Raw genomic sequence first — 21,916 nt, 5'->3', positions numbered from 1 at the left:
GCAATTATGCTGTACCCGAAAACAAGATGGCGGCACAAACTCCGCGTTTGGTGGGTGGAGATTTGTTTTTGATTTTTGTGGTTTTGATTTCGAAGCCTTCTTTCCAATTCTATGCCGTAAAATCTTACTGTCAAGTATCTGAACAGAATAAGATTAATTATTCCTACATTAATTACCTTTAACCTCTCTTAATTTATTGATATCACATGAGGTGGACGGAGTTCGGTGCTGTACGGATTTCGGTCCCGCACGGTATTGCCACCAATGTTGTCCCGCTTGCCGGGCAGTGGCAACTATATTGCCACCAATTTTTCAATGTTTCTGAACTGTTCAATGTATAACAAACATACATTTGAGTTTAATACCATGTTAACATTGTGCCCTATTGTTGGTTTTTGTTAATTTATTGTTTAGATTCATCTGCCTTATAAAGGTTAAAGTTTGAAATAAAACCCACTGTTCATTGCCAGTTCATCATCTTTGTCCTTCTCTCATTTAAACAGCGAACAAGCTTACTCCTCTCTTGTTACAACTTACGATTCAAGTTAATCGCTGAGCGTTACACTCTCCCACAAACCTTAGTCGCTAGCGCATGGAGAGCAAGTTTATTCGTCTTTGTTTTGAATCACGAACAACATGGTCGCATGAGGCACCTTACTCTCCAGGGGTTACGAACAAACGCTTGCTCCGATTCGTCTTGTTCTATAACAAAGCAGTAAAGCGAACAATCGTGAATCGACTCATGTTCGCCAGCAGTGCATCCCTGATCGTCGTGGTACGCATGCAGCGCGAAGAAAACGAATAGGTGTTGCGTCGTGCAATGTTATGACGAAGACTAATGTTTTTTCGCTTTCTTCATACGACGAGAATGACTCTTGTCAGCCCTGCATGAAGCCATTTCACCCGACGAAAATTTGCAGAAAATAGTCGTTTAATTTGGGATTATGTTCATTATACGCACGGGGTCCATTACAAGCACTCACTCTCTATTTGATATTGAATGGGATGGCCCGTTTACATATCCACTAGGGTAACCAAATCCTGTAATTCAGGTAACCAACTCCATCGGAAATAAAAGCTATGTTACATAGAAAATATTCCCATTTATTCGCTTTTGAATTGTTTTTAATTTGAATTAAAATATTGGTGCAATCTTGAAAAAATTATAACATGTAAATTAAAAGTACCGAATTTGTACACTTTTTGACTATTTACTAAAACTGCAATATCTCAGCCCCAGAACAACATTTCTTGGATCTTTTTTATGAAAATAGCTTTTTGTAGTATGTAAGTTTTTCTGAACGAGAAAAATATATTTTTTGTGTAAGGATGAAATAACTTCGAAAATTAGTTTAAAAAATGTGCTTTTTTCGATATTTAAAAAGTTTTGCAGACTGTAAAAACGCATAATAATAAAAACTAATTCATGGAGAATATTGGCAAAGATCCACAGAAAAATACAAAAAAATAAACGAATGAGTGGCCCTCAAAAAAATTGTGAAAGGACCCAATATTTGATTTTTGACCTAAAACAAGCTCATTTTTCAAAAATCGATCTGGCGCGACCTCTAAACTATTTTTTTTAGAAATTCGGTTTGTTCTACAAAAATTATCCCGACAGGTATATCTTTCATTACAGGGTTGAGCACCATGACTTTTCCAATATCGATTTTGTTTGGGACACCCTAATATCCACTAATCCTGGTGACAATGTACTGCCCGATAATACTAGCGCGACATTAGCTCAATGTAAACAGAAATTGTCAAAATGCGAAAATCACGAGTAAGGTCAAGTAAATCGTGAATATCTATAATTACGATTCGTATGGGAATTTTGTAAAGGCCATTCAAAACGCACATTTTCGCCAAATATGCAGGACAACGTCTGCCGGGTCGACTAGTATAAAATAAATATTAAAATGAAAAAAAAATCAAAAACACCTCGGATTTGTTAAAAAATGTTTTGAAAATCGTCAAAATTATCCCAATTTTATTTTGTTGCCCCCTCAAAATATATTTTTTTGGCAAAACAAATCCAAGGGGGAGGGAGACAAAATAGTTTTTAAATATTTGTATCGGCCTAAAGCCCGTTTACAAATGCGCTTATTATTGTACGTGGATTTCCCTATTGGACCCGACCGTTCGAAATAGTCGCTCCTTGAACGGTCGTTGAAATCGCCGTTTCCACCTTCACATCCGTCTTCATAGTAAAATCTGTCAAAACTGACTAGTCTGCCACGTGGTTTTTGCTGTTTCCTCGGACTTTCTCTTTCTTTTTCCGATGTTTTGAAATCTGTTTCGATAGACAAGGAGTAAAAAACAAGGCAATCTACCAAACATTTATTGAGTTTGGCAAACCTTGCTGGAAAAAAGAACGTTTGAAATAGACAAGTGAACCGACCTTCGAATCCATTGGTCAAGTAAATCTTCTATCTTCTATCTTCTATATATATATATATATATATATATATATATATATATATATATATATATATATATATATATATATATATATATATATATATATATATATATATATATATATATATATATATATATATATATATATATATATATATATATATATATAAAACTCAATGTTTGTATGTTTGTATGTATGTTCCAGCATAACTTCTGAACCCATTGACCGATTTCAACCAAATTTGGAACACACATTCTTCATCTTAAGGAGACGACGATATGGGGGTTAGGGATGCGATTTTGGAAAAGGGTGGGAGGTGTGGTGGGAGGAGTATTGTTTGGTTATCGATCAACTCAGTTTAACTTCCGAACCCCTTGACCGATTTCAACCAAATTTGGCACACAAATTCTTTATCTTAAGGAAACGACTATATGGGGATTAGGGATGCTCTTTGGAAAAGAGGGAGGATGTGGGGGGGGAGGGGTATTGCTTAATTATCTATCAACACAGTGTAAGTCTTGAACCCCTTGGTCGATTTCAACCAAATTTGGAACGCAAATACGTTATCTTAAGGAGACGACTATATAAGGATAAGGGATGCTCTTTGGAAAAGAGGAAGAGTGTGGGGAGAGGGGTATTACTTAGTTATTGATCAACTCAGTGTAAGTCTTGAATCCCTTGCCCGATTTCAATCAAATTTGGAGCACACATTCTTTATTTGGGATAATTATGAACAGCATCAGAAAAATCATGCATAGAAAGCAAGTGTTTGCTGGGTATAAAACAATGATTTTTGTTACCCTTCATCGGAATAATCGTTTGCCCAGTGAAAAGCAATGATTAATGTGCTTTCTTCTGGATAGTAGATGTGAATGCTTCTTCAAAAGTAGGAATTTGTCCGGGATAGGGCAATGGAGGGTGTGATCCCTTCTTTAAAAATATGCTTTAGCCCGGAATAAGGCATCGGTGAATGTTTTTCCTTCTTTAGAAATAAACGTTTGCCCGGAATAAGGCTATTCAAACTCACGATCCCTTCTTCAAAATCAGTCAATGTTTCCAAAAGCCTTCTTTTAATCAAATGAAGTATCAATAAGTAAACACAATTACCCTGTTGACCAATTGGTTTTATCATTTTCCGATTGTAAAAAAATCTGCGAACCAAACTGGCAATTCCGAGCAAGGCCGGGTACATAAAGCTAGTCCACAATATATTCGACATTGAAGTATTCGACAATATAAACATAATGTTAACAGCCAGGGGCCCTCCTTAGCCGAGCGGTAAGACGCGGGGCTTCAAAGCAAGACTATGCTGAGGGTGGCTGTGTTCGATTCCCGGTGCCGGTCTAGGCAATTTTCGGATTGGAAATTGTCACGACTTCCCTGGGCGTATAAGTATAATCGTGTTAGCCGCATGATATACGAATGCAAAAATGGTAACTTGGCTTAGAAACCTCGCAGTTAATAACTGTGGAAGAGCTTAATGAACACTAAGCTGCGAGGCGGCTCTGTCCCAGTGTGGGGATGTAATGCCAATAAGAAGAAGAAGATAATCCCTATTCGTTGCGATAATCAATCCGCCATATGTGTTGCAAAAAACCAAGGGTGTAAGCCAAGAACAAAACATCTGGATATTCGCTATCATTTTGTGAAGGATGCATTAATCCAAGGAGCAATTGAAGCAAGTTATATCAATACCAATGAACAGCCAGCAGATGGATTGACAAAAGCGTTGATGAAACAAAAGCTTCGAGCATTCAAACAATTTATAGGAATCGAAGATTAGGGAAATTGGGAAATATTGGTGAAACATAGTAACCTGCGATTCCATACATGCTTAGTAACGTAATTTGTTTGAATAAATTTTGTAACACTCAAGCAGAACAGACGATTACGTGGAATTGGGATTATGTTTTCTTCAAATATTTGCGACTGAAAATGCCTCTTGAACAGTTCGGGAAAGTGCGAAGTATTCAGCTTCACACGACGAAAGACCTACTGTTGTTTGACGTTTCACATTCCAAGATACTGCTCCTCCCATAAACGTAAACACATATCCAGAAGTTGATTTTCTCGAGTCAGGATCTCCTCCCCAATCCGCATATGTGTAGCCCGTTAGTACAGATTCTCGATCCCGACTGTAGGTTATTTTGTGTCCGCTAGTTCCACGCAGATATCTTATGATTCGCTTCACTGCATTCCAATGTTCACGTCCAGGTTAGTTACAAAATTGACTGACTTGATTTACAGCGTAATTGATATCCAATCTCGTTGCTTGAGCTAAAAACGTTAAACAACCAACAGCTTCTTGCTTCATTTCATTTATTTGTTCTGGAGTGCTAGTTTGATACTAGCTTCTGTTGGAGTTAGAACTGGATTACAGTTTTCCATTTGGAACCGACGTAATATACTTCTTACATATTGTTCTTGATCAATAGATAGTGTACCCTTTTTTCAATCACGTTCTATCCGCAATCCAAGACAAACATTCGCCTCGCCTAGATCTTTCATCATGAAGCGACTATGCAGCAACTGCTTCAACTTCCTCTTCTGTTTGTTGTCATTGGTAAAAATCAGAAAGTCGTCCACATATATGGTAACAAAAAGCATGTTATCATTTTGACGATAGTAAAGGCAAGGGTCAACCTTCGAACGGGACAGACTAAAATCTTTCAATGCAGCATCCAGTTGATTGTTCCAGACTCTACTCGACTGCTTTAGTCCGTAAAGTGCTCTTCGTAACCGACAAACACGTGTTCCATCCTTGGCGAACCCTTCTGGTTGGTCCATATATATTTCTTCATCTTCGAATTTACCTTGTAGAAAAGCCGTGACTGCGTCCATTTGGTCAATATCCAATTTGTATTTCACTGCCACGGCCAATAAATATCGGATGGTGGCATAAACTTCATCATAATCGATTCCCGTTCGTTGAGAACATCCCTTCACCACCAGGCGTGCTTTGTATCGCTCGATAGTACCATCTGCCGCACGCTTCGTCTTGAACACCCATTTGTTACGAATCGATTTCCTATTACGGGATAGATTTATCAAATTCCACGTGCGATTATCCATGAGAGCTTGCATCTCTTCATTCATAGCAGTAATCCATTGATCACGATCTGGTCAACGCAGCGCATCATCGTAAGATTGTGGGTCGTCAGATAACATTCCGATAACATCATTTGGCATCGGGGAACACTGTGGGGAAACAACCAGTAAACGAATGCCAGTGCCAGTAAACGAATTAAAACTGACGTAATCTTGATACTTGCCTGGAGTTCTGCGCTCCCTATCGCTGCGCCTCAGCCCATGTTGCTGCTCAACTGACCTGTTAAATTGCGAAGGGAGCGCAAGATCATTGTCTTCATCTAGGGTTTCAAATGAATTAGATCTTATATCTCGACCGGAATTCCAACATCACCTACATCGCGGTTTTTTGGTTCTTCGATTGTGTATAGTTCCATAAATTGAACACCTTGACAGTTGTCTATTTGCAAGTTGAAGTTTTGAGGTTTGCCTTCATGAACCACAATAACGTCTCTGCTAATAAAAACTTCTTGATTGGTGGGATTATACAATCTGTAGCCTTTGACGTCTTCCGCATATCCGATCAGAATAGCTTTATGTGACTTCATGTCGAACTTTCTCCTTTTTTGCTTTGGGATATGCACCAGTGCTGTTGATCCGAACATCTTGAGATGACGTAAATCTGGCTTTCTTCCGGACCATGCTTCTTCTGGTGTCATTGCATCTAATGATCTCGTAGGACTTCGGTTTATCAAATATGCTGCTGTCGAAACTGCCTCTGTCCAAAACTTCTTCGGTAAGTTTGCATCGGTGAGCATGCCCCGGCTTTCTTCACGAGTGTCCGATTCATCCTCTCTGCTACTCCATTCTGCTCTGGAGTTTATGGACAATTTTTTTTGATGACGAACTCCGTCCTTCTCTAAACTGCTCTTGAAAAGTTTGTTCACATATTCAGTACCATTGCCCGTTCATAATATTTTCAATTTTCGTTCAGTTTGGCACTTTGCCATTGACTTGAACTTTGTGTATGCTTCGAAGGCTTGGCTTTTTTTCTCCAAAAAATACAGAAACACCTTCCTTGTTGCATCATCTATAAATGTCATTACAAAACGACTGCCACCTAATGACGGGACTTCTATTGGGCCGACCAGATCTGAATGAACTAAATCCAATCTATGAACTAAATCGACTCTTGATAAACTTGATGGAAACGAATTGCGCGAATGCTTGCCTTCAATGCATGCGATACATTCTGGAACAACATCATTCTTCAACTCGATTCCATCCACTATCGTTGCAAGTTTTCTTAGACTTTGATAGTTCAGGTGCCCCATGCGTTTATGCTAAACTTCGGAGCAAAATGTTAACATCAATTGTTCAGCTTTCCGGTTCAATCTATACAGACCACCAATTTGCGTTCCAGAAGCAATAACGTTGCCGTTGTTTCCACGTACCTCGCATTGGTCAGCAGAGAAGACTACAGATAAACCCTTTTCACATATCTTGCTGACAGAAAGAAGGTTCGTTGCCAGTTCTGGAATCTGCAGTACGTTTTTAACTTCGATTGGACCTTCTTCTAGTTGTAGGTTCATCACACCCTTTGCTACGGACATCATACAACCATTGTTGGCAGTTCCAACGGGATGTGACATTTGCTGCTGTTTCACAAAACCTTCGGCACATCGCGACATATGGCAGGTGGCTCCTGAGCCAAAGTACCATTCTCGTTCATCAACATCGCTCATTGCAAATACTCCGCATAGTGCCTTGCTTGTCTTTGGTTGTTGCTACTGTTTCATCGGACATTTTGCTGCATAATGGCCTTGCTTCTTGCAATTATAACACGAACTATCTTTCTTCGTTGGCCCATTGTTACTTCTACGTCTTGATTTTTGATGCGAAAACATCGCTTTCGCCGCTTTTCGGAGTAGCCTGAATTTTGACATCTTGAAGAATTTTGGCTTTCACTGCGTCTGATGTCAGGGCCGTACCAGAGGCTTCCAAACCCATTATCATAGGCTCGTAATGATCAGGAAGTCCCATTGGCCGCCAGCCAAGAGTCGTCAACCTGAAACCCGATGCCTGCTAACTTATGCGCCGTCGACATGAGCTCATCCACGTAAGCTTCAACACTTCGACAATCCTCCAATCGTATCGATGTCAACTTCCTCAGCAAACCAATTTTACGCGTTAAGCCGTTACCTTGAAAAGCATTTTGCAACTTCTCCCAAGCTTCTTTGGCAGTTTTTGCATCCAAAACTAAGCTGTAGTTTGTAGTTTCCAAGCTTAAGCATATAGTTGCCAACGCTCGCATGCTAACTTCTCTATCTACATTTTCATTTGCTTCTGGCATCACAGCTCCCCACGAACCTTCACGAATTAATGTCATTTTTATGCCAAACGCCCAGGTAGTATAATTTTCACGACCGCGGAGCCTTTCAATAACAGGTAAGCCAATTTCCCTGATCCGAGTGCCTCTAGCAGCTACTGACCTTGGAATTCCTACTTCACCGTCTCCACCAACGTCGCCGCTACCAGTAGTTAACTCACGGTTCATGTTCAAGGTTCTGCTCAAGCTATGGCCAATTCTGGGCCCATAACCTTTTGTAATCGCAGGTTAATAAAAGAACGTCTGTTCTGCTTGAGCGTTAGATAAGAAGTGAAAATTTATTCAAACAAATAACGTTACTAAGCATGTATGGAATCGCAGGTTACTATGATTCACCAATGAAATCCAATTCCAATGAAGGGGTATGGAGCATAGGAAATGGCAACTCACCGAATCTCACATCTCTGGGGGTCGAGCTCACGATCTTTAGATCAATAGCCCTTAACTCTTTATACGTCCAGTTGAATTTCACCTTTCGACTTGATAGATAGTGGATAAACAAAATCCACGATGTTTCAATTATGCATTTCTCAATGAAGCTTTTTCCATAAAATTTGTTTCGGGGCTTACCATTATTTTTTGCCATTCTGTTTGTTGGCTGCAGTTTACATTTGTTTTACTACTGACATACTTTGGCTTATCATTTTTTAGCCTTATTTCGCTTATTTTTATCAATCGCTTAAAAAATATTACCTTGTAGGAGTGCAACAACTACACCATAGACGAATCCAAGTAAAAATAAGAAGAAGACACACGATGGTGTTAACTTTGACAGATCCTACAGCACAGCATAGGAAGATAATTTTAAAATGCTTATAATAAATTCTAGACAAATTGTAATTAAAATCTGATTGATGTACGATGCGGAAAAAGTTCTGAATTATTATATTTGGCAGCTTATCTCAATTTTTTGTATTTTTTTCCAAAAATGTATCTATCGTACAGTTCGGAACTTTTTCCGTATCATACATCAATCAGATTTTAATTACATTTTGTCTAGAATTTAATATAAGCATTTTAAAATTATCTTCCTATGCTGTGTTGTAGGATCTGTCAAAGTTAACACCGTCGTGTGTCTTCTTCTTATTTTTACTTGGATTCGTCTATTGTCGTAGCCAAACAATTTATTTGTCTTCCTTCTCCGTGGAAAACAAATCTTGGACACCGATAAAGAATCAGCGTCTTTCCGCCTCAAGAAACGAACACTGAATGATCTTCATTTATATTATCAATTCAGTGGAAATCCGAATTATAGCCGCTAACGAAGTTTTTGACGTAGAACTACGTCTGTCTTTTCTATATTGGGGTACACTTTACAATTGCAAAAAATCGAAAAACGTCACGAAAATATGATAGACTTTGATCATTAATACCTCAGCCGTTTCTCGATGGATATTCAATTTTCTTGGACCATTCGATCAAGGAAGAGTCAACGCTTCATTCCCGATGTACACTGAAGTTGTTTTTACGCGGTTATTTTTACAGGAATCACTTTTTATGCGATTTTTTTCATTCGAATTTCGGGATCTCCGCGGTTCATTCAAACATATTTTGGGATTTACGCGGTTTTTACGTTGTTTTAATTTACGCGGCCCATATCGTCCGCGTAAAAACCAACTCCAGTGTGTTACAATATTTATGTATGATAATATTTACTATTGAAAACTTGCTAAAAGTGTAGCATTTGGTTTCGGTGAATCAGTTAATCTCGTAAGTGCATCGCAAGCTTCTTCTTCCATAGCACTACATTGGAACTGGAACTTGGCCTGCTTTTTAACTTAGTAATCATTAGCATTTCTGAAAAACGCTTGCACGCTTGCAAAACGCTATCCGAAAACCTATACTTTACATACAGCTACGTAGTTCAACGTTACCTTTGCGTACAACCCGTTTGGGCTGCACCTTTCAGTTTTTTTTGTGTCTTTATTAAGGAGACTTTTAGCCCGAGGCTGGCTCGTCTCCAATACGCTAACGAAGTTGAATTTTTCTCACAATCCATACGTTTAACCTAACTTTGGAAGTAGTGCGCTGTTTTCACTTGGTGATGCGCTATACAGCGCACCACTTCCGAAATTAGGTTTAACGTATGGATTGTGAGAAAAATTCAATTTCGTTAGCGGCTATAATTCGTTTTTTTACTGAATTGATAATATTCTGTCACCATTCGAACAATCTAGAATTTCCTGCTGCGATTGAATTTCAAATTTCTTTTCATTAGCTTCTTAGTATGCTGGTATTTCAAATACCTACTACGATTGAATTTCAACTTTGTTTTTTTTTAATTATTGTCATTTAAAAATATTTTAGTTTATTTATTTTTATTACTAGTTGACCCGGCATACGTTGTTCTGCATAGTAGGCGAAAACGCGCGGTGAACTGCCCATGCGAAATTTCCATACGAATCTTAATTTTAGTTTTTCACGATTTACTCAACCTAACTCGTGAATTTCGCATGAGGAAATATCATATAAACCCGTCGGAAGCGATAACGAACATATATGCTGAAGGAATGAAGAAATTCCATCCAGCCGTTTTCGAGTTATGCGGATACGAACACAGACCATTTCATTTTTATTATATAGAAGAAGATGAAATACCGTGATGTGCCCTAATTTCGCGCGCGCCCTAACTTCGCGCATTATAAAATCATTTATTTTTTTTCAATTTTTAGGTACCAGTCAAAATTGAAAAATCTGGAGGATTACAAAATATCATTGTTGTTGAATGTTTTTCACGAAAAAATTTGAAAAACAAACTTGGTTTAGTACACCAAATAAAAATATTTTAATTTGATCTCCCCATCGACCGCCATATTTGCTTGTGCTTAGCACAGCGACGAAGAACATAACCCAAGTAAACAAATGATTTTACTGTACAAAACTGGCTACTTTTTGGAAATATTTGTATCCATTATGCTCTGTTGGATATGTTTATTCGTCATTACTATTGAAAAGTGTAAAATTTTATGTATTTTGTGTTTATTTAGACTTTCACTTTGTGAGCGAAATTAGGTATATGAGTGTAATTATGGTGCCTAATTTCGTTTATTGTTGTTGCGTAGTTTCGTTTGCAACATTCTAATGAAACAAAAGCAATATAATACACAGGACAGTTTTACACGGAATAGAACCCGAAAAGTTCATTCCCATACGCTTTTTATCTAATTTTCAGGCGGATAACCACCGACATGTTGACTTGAAAAATCTTATAGATCAGTGCCTGCAATAGCTACCAAATCCGATGTGTAAAATGATGCTAAAATGTGCGATGTGTAAAATGATGCTAAACTTAAGATAAAACTACAGCAGCTTTTCGATAATGTATATAATATTGAAAATGTCTTGAATAAAGCACATATTTGAAGATGTCCTATGTAAGAGATAGCGGAATTTAAGACTTTCTTTCATGACGTCTCGAAAATTTAAACTTTTTTTATAGGTACACCAGCTAAACATTGCTCATACAATGCCTTTTTTCTTAAAATATGGTTTATATTTCAGAAGCAAACGATATTTTAGGAGTTATGACTTGTGTCAACTAAAATGCATGAAGTAAAATCTAAGCAAAGCTCCAGGGTCGAAATATAGGCACATACTATTTCGACTAAAGAATGGGTCACTGATGGCTGTCTGATACCGTTATTTGCATATTTTGAACAATGGATGCACGCTTCTATTGGTTAATTGATTATATTTAATCAAACCAACAACGATATTCAATTCCAAACATGAGCGAAGTTAGGAACACTTTTGCGCGAAATTAGGAACTATCCTATTTTCTTGCGCGAAATAAGGAGCATACAACGGTCTCGGATTCATACTCCATTTTTTTTTAAATAGCAGCAAAATTTGCAAGTAACATTTTTTTGAGAACCTAGAATCCTTCTACTATGTGATGCAGTAGCAAATGTTTCCAAATAGCCACTAATGTTTTTTAATGAACGTTTTAACTTTGTCAGATCTTAAGTGCGCGAAATTAGGGTACTTCACGGTAAGAAAAACTTTTTATTTTATCTAGGGGGAAAGACGGCTTTGGCAGGTTTTGTTCTATTATTGGCAGGGGGGTTTTTGTCGACCAAATTTTATGAAATTTGACCACAATATTCTTTGATATACAAAGAATGTTTTGGCCAAATTTGAGCCTAGTCAGTCATAAAACCCCCCCTGCCAATAATAGAACAAAACCTGCCAAAGCCGTCATTCCCCCTATCAATTTAATCAAAAAATGCGAAGGATTTATTCAGGCTCACTTTATTCCCCACAGATAGGTTCTGGGTTCGGACGCCAAACAGAAATCAGTGAATGTCATCGGGCATGCATCCAATGTTTTGACTATTCTTAGTTCTAATGTAGTTTTCTTTTTAACTAGAGATGAACTCTAACAATTAAGAAAAATCACTCAAATAAAGTCAAAAAGAATCTTATTATAATTATAAATCCATTAAAGATTAGATCCTTGGAACGCTTCTATAGCATATATGCGAGCCTAATCGTCTATTACGACTTTTTCTTTTAATTACTCATCAGCAAAGAACTTGGGAAGAAGAAGATTTGGGTTGTTTGTAGTTCTACATTCTATTCTCCCGCCTATTAGGGATGAAACTTTGGTTCAAGTGGTTGGCCCCTAATTAGAGTTCTGTATCGACTAATGTCCAGCTACTCGTTAAACGTGCATATCTGTTCTAATTTACAAATTCACCAATGCCAATAATAACTTGATAACTCCCCTAGACACGTATCGAATACGCCTATGGTACGCACTAACTCAAACCGAGAGATAACGAAGATAGGAATTGCTGCAACCGCGGTCGCTATTTGCTAAGCAAAGCCAACGAATACCCTTTCGAAGAAACGTTCCACAACCATCTCGCTAAATAAAGACAAATTTTCACCTTAGGTCTTCGATCGGTTTAGTATTAAGAAAAGGAATGTATTTTTAGATATTCTGAACTTGAAATTCCCTTCTTCCGATTCAGTTGAACTATTAGCTTAACCGGATTTTTAGCCAAGGGAGTTACATAGTTTACAGCTTGTGCACACTCTGTTGTCCCTTTTGGCTCGCCGCGAGAGCAATCTAACTATAAGGCATTTTTGCATATCATTATCAAGCAGTTGTTGCCTCCAATGCGGAGGGGAACTTTGTTGCCGTGCAAGCACTCTCTCGCCACACAATTGTCTCCCGATTATCTGCACCACTACCCAATCCCAAGCGACTTACCATGAACTAAGTTGTTGCTTGATCCAGATCCGGTATCCACTGTCCTGAAGTTTGCTTATTCCGGAGCTGGCTTTATTTCTCACAAAAACAAAGGCACTTTGCCAGATCAATTTAGCACATTACATGGGACGACAACACGGTCACTATCCTTGCCCTACTGCGGCATCCCGGTCCCGTGATGTTTTCTTCTTCTTCGGAAGCAGAAAATCAGCTGTTGATGCGCGACGAGACAAAACAAAAACGCACTCCTCGCACCGTCAGCAGCAATTCGCCGTGTTCCAATTATTTTCTTCTATCGGTCCGTCACAGCCTCTGCATAGATAATCCGATTTACATCGGCATCTACTTCCTTCTAGAATCAAGCACTCGAACAAATTATCGACCTTTTTCGTGCCAGTACGGAGAAGCGGGGAAGGTCACTTCTAGGAAGCTAGAAGACAGAACGGCCAAAGGCTGCGGAGACGGCACGAACCGAAAGGCACTTTTTCTTTGCGAACTGTCGACCGAGGACAACGATCCAAACACGGCACGACGGAGGAGTAAACTGACCGAGCCCGCCAGGAACAATGCACAAACTGACACTTCCCGAACTTCTCGCTGCGCGAACGAGCGAGAGTAAACAAACCGTTAAAACGATTGAATGTCAGCGGCTCGACGTGACGGCAAACGGCAAGCGCCGTTGTGGTCATGGTTTGTCGATAAAAGAAAAGTTGTCTTGACTGCGCACGGAAAATTAGGAGTTTCAATAGAGGTAATAAACTATAGAGGAAGATTGTCGCTGTCGTCACTGGCGAAACTTCTTTTGCTGGCGAGGATAGGGCACTAAATGTCAACAAAGGAAAAATCAGAACGTTTTGACAGTTAGGTACCCAACATGTTTGGGGACGATAACAATGGGAACCGCAGCGACAATAGTCCTCTATAGTTTATTACCTCTATTGGAGTTTCTGATAAATAACTATAAATAATAAAGTTTAGCAAAGAGGATCCATACACACCAATTTTTTTTCTCCCGAACCAGTAAAATGGTTTGCTGAATGCTTATCAGCAATTCATCAATTTGCTGTTAAACAGATATTCTCATGAAAGTTTGCTGTAACACAGCATAATAGTTTGCTGAAAGCTATTGCCTATTTCACCAATTTGAAGAGTTATGTGTAGATTGTGATTATTGCCCGCTTCTTTTTCTCACACTCACTCTCATTTCGGGTTGATAAATTTTTGTTACTGAAATTTACCCAATTATAACCCGTTACTCGTTAGTCACATGTAAGCGTGTACACTAAATCGATTCCCGCCATGATTTGACGTCTATTTTGTTTTCAGATTGAGCACTCACACACAAATATTATGCACGGAAAATCAAACTTTTTTGAGTGTATTGAGTGTGAGAAAAAGATGACTGTGAGAAAAAAAATCTCGCAGAACTCTTATAAAGTGCAAAAAGCGCAATAACCAGTAAATAATTTTATGCTGCACTGAAATAATTTTGAGCCATGAATTCAAATGTTGCACACATGATTTTTCACTATATGTAACTCCTCGATTATTCTCAAGTTTTACACGTTAATGTATGGTGAAGCTGTTCTTCACTTTGATGATGTTTAGTAAATGAATGTAACGTGGATGGCATTTGATAACTAATGTTTTCAGACTTCATAATTGTATGTGATTGTAATGGAATGCAAATTAGATATAAATGACTGTCATGTGCTTGGTTATATGTATTTATTTAAATGTAATTCAGTTAATTTTGATTCAAAATACATTCTAATAAAAAGGAGAACGGTTTTAATTTCTAATTAAACATTATGTGCATGGTTTTTTAAGCAATCATTTTATTGACCAATATTTGCAATATAAATATGTACATTAGAGTGAAACCAGAGTATATGCAACGGCCCTCCAGAGTACGCGACGTGCGATGCGACGCAACGCGACTCACGTAAAAGATTAACAATTATTAACAATGAACTGCCAAATTGCACTACTGTAGCGTCGCATCGCGCCATCGCGTACTCTGGCTCCATCCTTAGACAACATGTCTCGTGTAAAATTTTGAAACACAGCGATAGCATTAATATGGATTGAATCGCTAACTTTTCAATTATACACTTGCATTCATGGAGATTCATATAGGTTGACTTCCTCCAGGAGAGCGATGAAACTAGCCAGCGTCCAAAGTTTTCATCAAATTGAACTCTGCTCAAAAATTTCGATGATAAACAGATGCGGAAAAACGCTTCCGAAAACGAATCAGACAATTGAATTCCATTTCCTAAAATAAACTACATTTATAATTCCTGCATTGAGACATACCTGAATGTTTAGTACTTACGATTTGAAGAGACACGAGCAAATGTTATTCGTCATTGCGAATAATAGCTGTAATTTTTTTTGGCTTGAAGTATGCCGCAACGATGCTAAGCAAAAATAACTGCGGATTTTGTTTGTTTGCCTTCCTGAACCGAACCTATCGATCTTGTTGCGAAATTAAAATGCCAAACACGTTCGATTCACGTGGTATCTCAAGTAGTAAAAATCCTTAACAATTCCACGTTAATATGTCGTGGAATACTTGTGAAAAATTGTTATGTCGGAATGTTTACAAAGTTAATGGAGATTACAGTGAGATTAAGGTGTAAGACTTTTAGAAGTTATTCGAACCCAATCAGAATATTGCATTAAATAGTATATAACTGTATCGTGTTTGAACATTAGGTTTGATCGTGTAGATTATTTTCAGTGTGGTTATCAGCAATTTATTTGACAGATCGTTGAAAATTCAGTAATGAATCCACTCAATCTCTAAAAATCAGCAAATACAATTGCTAAATGCGTACCAGCATTTCATTATGTGCTGGAAAACAGCAAATATCTTAACAGATTTTAACCTGTCAACGAAATGTCAAGCTTGGACTTGTACTTCTGGCAGAAAATCTGCTTTTTCGTCGAGGCACATGTTTCGTTATTATATATAAGTGGCATTCCTATAACGTAAAAATTCGTTTTAGAACGATGAAATGAACATAACATCTGAGGCTTGCAGAAACTACATCGGTACAGTAAAGCCCCAAACGCAATACAATGGAACGGCGACGGAAACGGAAAATTTGACAGTTAGCCCATATATTACCTGTCAAATTTGCCGTTTCCGTCGCCGTTCCGTTGTATTGCGTTTGGGGCTTAAGTTATATTCAAATATTTAATTTAAAAATAATCTGATATTTGCTGTTTTCCAGGACATAATGAAATGCTGGTACGCATTCAGCAATTGTATTTGCTGATTTTCAGTGATTGGGTGGATTCATTGCTGATTTTCAACGATCTGTCAAATAAATTACTGATAATTAGCATAAAATAATTTACTGGTTAGCTTTCAGCAAACTATTATGCTGTGTTACAGCAAACTTTCATGAGAATATCTGTTTAACAGCAAATTGATGAATTGCTGATAAGCATTCAGCAAACCATTTTACTGGTTCGGGAGAAGAAAATTTGGTGTGATACATTTTACGTGCACACATAATTGCAAATGCTTCAGAAAATTCAGCACTGAAAATAATCTACACGATAAAACCTAATGTTCAAACACGATACAGTTATATACTATTTAATGCAATATTCTGATTGGGTTCGAATAACTTCTAAAAGTCTTACACCTTAATCTCACTGTAATCTCCATTAACTTTGTAAACATTCCGACATAACAATTTTTCACAAGTATTCCACGACATATTAACGTGGAAATGTTAAAGATTTTTACTACTTGAGATACCACGTGAATCGAACGTGTTTGGCATTTTAATTTCGCAACAAGATCGATAGGTTCGGTTCAAGAAGGCAAACAAACAAAATCCGCAGTTATTTTTGCTTAGCATCGTTGCGGCATACTTCAAGCCAAACAAAAATTACAGCTATTATTCGCAATGACGAATAACATTTGCTCGTGTCTCTTCAAATCGTAAGTACTAAACATTCAGGTATGTCTCAATGCAGGAATTAAAAATGTAGTTTATTTTAGGAAATGGAATTCAATTGTCTGATTCGTTTTCGGAAGCATTTTTCCGCATCTGTTTATCATCGAAATTTTTGAGCAGAGTTCAATTTGATGAAAAACTTTGGACGCTGGCTAGTTTCATCGCTCTCCTGGAGGAAGTCAACCTATATGAATCTCCATGAATGCAAGTGTATAATTGAAAAGTTAGCGATTCAATCCATATTAATGCTATCGCTGTGTTTCAAAATTTTACACGAGACATGTTGTCTAAGGATGGAGCCAGAGTACGCGATGGCGCGATGCGACGCTACAGTAGTGCAATTTGGCAGTTCATTGTTAATAATTGTTAATCTTTTACGTGAGTCGCGTTGCGTCGCATCGCACGTCGCGTACTCTGGAGGGCCGTTGCATATACTCTGGTTTCACTCTAATGTACATATTTATATTGCAAATATTGGTCAATAAAATGATTGCTTAAAAAACCATGCACATAATGTTTAATTAGAAATTAAACCCGTCCTCCTTTTTATTGTAATGCATTTTGAATAAAAATTAACCGAATTACATTTAAATAAATACATATAACCAAGCACATGACAGTCATTTATATCTAATTTGCATTCCATTACAATCACATACAATTATCAAGTCTGAAAACATTAGTTATCACATGCCATCCACGTTACATTCATTTACTAAACATCATCAAAGTGAAGAAAAGCTTCACCATACATTAACGTGTAAAACTTGAGAATAATCAAGGAGTTACATATAGTGAAAAATCATGTGTGCAACATTTGAATTCATGGTTCAAAATTATTTCAGTGAGGTGAAACTTACGTGTCCGATGGATTCTATCAAAACTCAGGTAGAACTTACCTGAATTTCACCTAGAATGAAAATTCTATCGGAAAATCAGGTAAAAGTTACGTGAATTTCAGGTGGATAAATTCCACGTAATTTTTCAGGTGGAAACAACGTGTAGATTTTTTCGGGTGCATGCTTTCCACAATAGAGGTACACACTTAAATTCATAATCCCAGCTCGGTAATTATTTTTACTGGTTTAAATTCAGTAAAAAATAATTTCTACCGTAAGCTCGGTTCACCGATATATCTGTAAACTGAAATGTCAATATTATTGGCTACCGAGTTTCTCGGTTTTCGTAGATATCGATTCATTGTTATACGGTGTTTTTTTTTTTTTTTTATTCCTTTATTTATTTGATAGGCACGCTTAGAATAGATAATCTAAAAGTCGGTAAAAAATACCGATAATCGAACTAAAGTGCACATACCTAAATTCTAGGTAATCATCGATTACCTAAATGTAGGTAATGATGGTGAACAAGAATGATCGTTATAAATTACCGATTTAAATCGTTATTTTTTACCGAAAAAAAGGTTTTAATTTTTTATTTTGGTCCTGCGAAAACGATAAAAATTACCTCTTGGCATCGGTAAATTTTACCGAAAATTAGGTTTTTATTCATTATTTTGATTTTGAATAAAAATTGAAATAATATTAATTTCCCGGATTCAATATAAATTTATTCAAACAGGAAAAACATTCTACTATTTATCTCACGTTCCCAGTTTCATCCTGTTCAGGCGGACTTGAATTAATACGGCAAATGTGTTTTGGTAGGATGAAATTGGGACAGTGTGATGTCAGATGGAAGCCCAACCATTTTTTATTTTATTAAAAGTTACATTTATCACTCATGTCAAACTGGGACTCGCGATGCGGTATATTGCCGGCTGAAACCTCATTCTGAAAAGGCTGCACAAAAACTAAACTACGCTGGAATCTTTGAGAAGTTTCGACGCCAAATAATGACGCTTCGGACAGGTTTGCCTATGTGCAATAGCTTGCTGGAAAACTCGGTGGTTTAACGTACGGGGAATTACGATGGTTGGAAGATTGGAAGAAACTCGGCAGCCGGAAGGCATAGACTTCGGGATCCAGAAAATACAGAACAAGAAGTTCAGATGCCCACTGCATACGAGTGTTTGCCGATATGGAAAAGAATATGGCGGTTTTCTATGCGGCAAACATTCGACAGTTATCGACATTTCTGAAAATGAAAATGTTGCGGTCAAAAACCGTCTCTCACCTCACCTCACCATCTCAGAATCGGTCACTCACCTTTACTATTGATTATTAAAAATCCGGAAGCTCAGGGTAGGGAGAGGCTGCCAAAAATATCAGTATTTAGAATCTGGAACAGCAACTCTACAGAAGAATAACAGGAGCAGTAGATTCGTTTTTAACAAAGTCCTTAAAAAACTATTTTTAGGTAAAAAATAACGTCATTACTTGAAAAGTCACAATACTATGAATTTAGTAAAAAATAATGAAAATTATCGTTAATTTTTACCGACTATTCAAGTAAACATCCATTACCTAATATTAGGTAAAATAAAAACCTAATTTTAGGTAATCACATCTAAGCGTGTGTGTTACTTGACCGCTACTGTGCCGAGATCTACTGTGGTATTCTGCAGCCAGAATCCACACAGAATCTATTTTTAGATTTTTCCATTATTCATTGTTGTTGTCGTTGCTGGTCCATCTCGTCGTGAGTCCATTGTGTTCGTTTTGTCCATGTCGTGTATCCAATGATCGTTGCATTGTCCGGTTGCCATTTATCCGGGTAACGTTGGAGGAATGCCTCCGAGAAGAACAAGTTGCCAGTCGTTATCAGGCAGCCGTGACGGTGAGGCGTGCACCCCAATACGCCACCGCATAGGCTGCGCATCCGTCGACTGACGAGGGTTTTGGTGGAGGGGCTGGGAATCGAACCCATGACCATTCGCTTGAAAGGCGAACGTGTAGCCAACTACGCTACGGGACCCCCTATGTTATACGGTGTTCTGTAATCCATTTTACCAATGTCGTTTAAATGTAAACCGAGCACTCAGTATCATCTACCGTGATGCTTGATGAGGCGCCATTTAAAAAAAAAATATGTTCGTGTTCAAATGCCTGATCCAGCATAAATGAAGTGAAACAAATTATCCAGATAAGTGGATATTATCATCGTTTTGCGTGGTAAGTAATAAGGCAATAATGTGGTGTTGTTCATAGTTCAATAGCATTTTCATTATATTTTTAGAACTTTCCTTTTGAGATACATTTTTCTCGATATGGCACCTACAGGAGGATCGCTAAAAGGACGCTATGTTCGCAGCATTTAACTTCAGCTTCTCATCTATGCAGCTGGGACTCGGAAAACGTACTCATTTTTCCTACTTATACGATAAGAATGCCGAATCACAACTTGGAATTTTTCGCTAGGATTTTCATCCCAAAAAGAATCGGCTTCTGTTGTAAAAGGAGTAAGACTTTTTGGATTTCTAATAAAAAAATCTCCCGGGATATGAGGCAACGTGAATCGACAAAAATACTATGCACATTTGAGCATTTACTTCTGAAAAATAAAAATGATGTATAAATTGAACATTTTTGAATAATTACGTCTGGAATGAAAGAAAAAACACAGCTACAATCCGCTCGGTATTTTTTTACAGGTGATCCGCAAAAAAAGTACGGATCAACAGTTAAAAAAGTACTGAGAAATCGGTAATACCTAATTTTTTTGACAAGTGATTTATCGGAGTACTCGGTATTATATGACCGAGGGCTCAGTACATTTTACAGAACATTTCAGTAAAATTTGACATTTTATTCGATAAAATGCAGTACCGAGCACTCGGTTCTCGATGTGGTTTACCGAGGTGACTACCGAGAGCTCAGCTGTTGAGAATTCGGTAAACTGGCAACCGAGCCCGGTAATAAAAATTAAGTGTGTAGTAAACTATAGAGGATGGTTGTCGCTGCGGTTCCCTTTGTTCTCGTTCCCAAATATGTTGAGTACACATCTGTCAAAACGTACTGATTTTTCCTTCGTTGACATTTAGCACCCTACACACCAATTTTTTTTCGCTGGAATCCAGCAAAATTTTGCTGGATTTTGCCGAGCTGTAAAATCAGTAATCTATCCAGCAAAAATTATTTTGCTGTTCTTCCAGCAAACATAAAAATCATAAAAATGACAGGCACATTACTGTATTTTCAGCAATGTCGATAACAGTTTGCTGGACGGTCAGTCAAACCAGAAACAAAATAATTTGCTGTATTTCCAGCAATTTATTTTCAATAATACAATTTATTCTCATTAATACATGAATTAAAAAGCGTAATTAATAATAATGAAAATGAGATAACTTCATATATCATATATGACATACAGAGGCGCATCCACGTTCCAAGTCGTGGGTAGGACAAATAGGAAAGGTTGATTTCTGGTATTATCATTATCTATTCGCATAATTCGTGGGTGTTACAAGCCTGAACTTTGGTGCCACGGGAGGTTTAGACATACAGACATACAGATTTGGAAACGAACGAGCTTGCGATCGAATCCACGACCTCCTGCTTATAGGCAGAAGCGGTAGCAACTAGATCACTGAGTTTGTCTCCGAAATCGATGCACATTTTGCCAATATTGTCACTAAAAGCATGACAGTTACTGTGCCATATCCATCCATATCAGTATGATACAGATATGCTTGCGGCAGCAACTTAATCAGTTCTAAAAATTATAAGGACTTGAAAAAATCTTTACGGACCGAATAACTACATAATTTGAGATTTTTTTTAATGATTTTCAAGTCAAATATTGTTTCCAAGATTGTTTAAGGATTGCTACGAAGCATGGCATACATCTTTGAATTCTTACGATTATCGAACATTTTTACCAGCTTCCAGTACAAGTCATTGATCACAGAAATTTGTATGAATTGAATATTCAGTGGGTTCAATCAATTTATCAGAAATGGTAATGGAACTACCGAT

At 37.6% G+C, this 21,916-nt stretch overlaps 2 protein-coding genes and 1 long non-coding RNA gene across 3 annotated transcripts in view; 1 reads left to right on the top strand and 2 right to left on the bottom strand.

The window, feature by feature from the left end:
• Positions 1-13,649, bottom strand: part of LOC134207958 (solute carrier family 53 member 1-like) — a 70,944-nt gene extending 57,295 nt beyond the window's left edge. The window contains exon 1 of the mRNA XM_062684051.1: positions 13,057-13,649. The gene's annotated coding sequence lies outside the window, so the exon portion shown is untranslated. The remainder of the gene's footprint in view (positions 1-13,056) is intronic.
• Positions 6,793-7,194, bottom strand: LOC134207587 (uncharacterized). The gene has a single exon (XM_062683294.1). The coding sequence runs from the start codon at positions 7,192-7,194 to the stop codon at positions 6,793-6,795; it is 402 nt and encodes a 133-aa protein (XP_062539278.1).
• A 3,246-nt stretch (positions 13,650-16,895) lies between the features above and the next one.
• On the top strand, positions 16,896-17,541 carry LOC134218002 (uncharacterized). The gene is made up of 2 exons (XR_009981213.1): positions 16,896-17,020; positions 17,081-17,541. It is a non-coding gene; the product is annotated as an uncharacterized LOC134218002 (long non-coding RNA).
• Positions 17,542-21,916: the final 4,375 nt, after the last annotated feature.

The sequence above is a fragment of the Armigeres subalbatus genome, chromosome 1, assembly GCF_024139115.2.
Source record: "Armigeres subalbatus isolate Guangzhou_Male chromosome 1, GZ_Asu_2, whole genome shotgun sequence".
In the NCBI taxonomy this organism is placed as follows: domain Eukaryota; kingdom Metazoa; phylum Arthropoda; class Insecta; order Diptera; family Culicidae; genus Armigeres; species Armigeres subalbatus.
This window is presented reverse-complemented; position numbering and strand designations above follow the sequence as displayed.

Bases quoted from the DNA above. Each gene is read 5' to 3' on its own strand.
- LOC134207587 (XM_062683294.1), bottom strand. From the start codon at position 7,194: ATGAGCGATGTTGATGAACGAGAATGGTACTTTGGCTCAGGAGCCACC.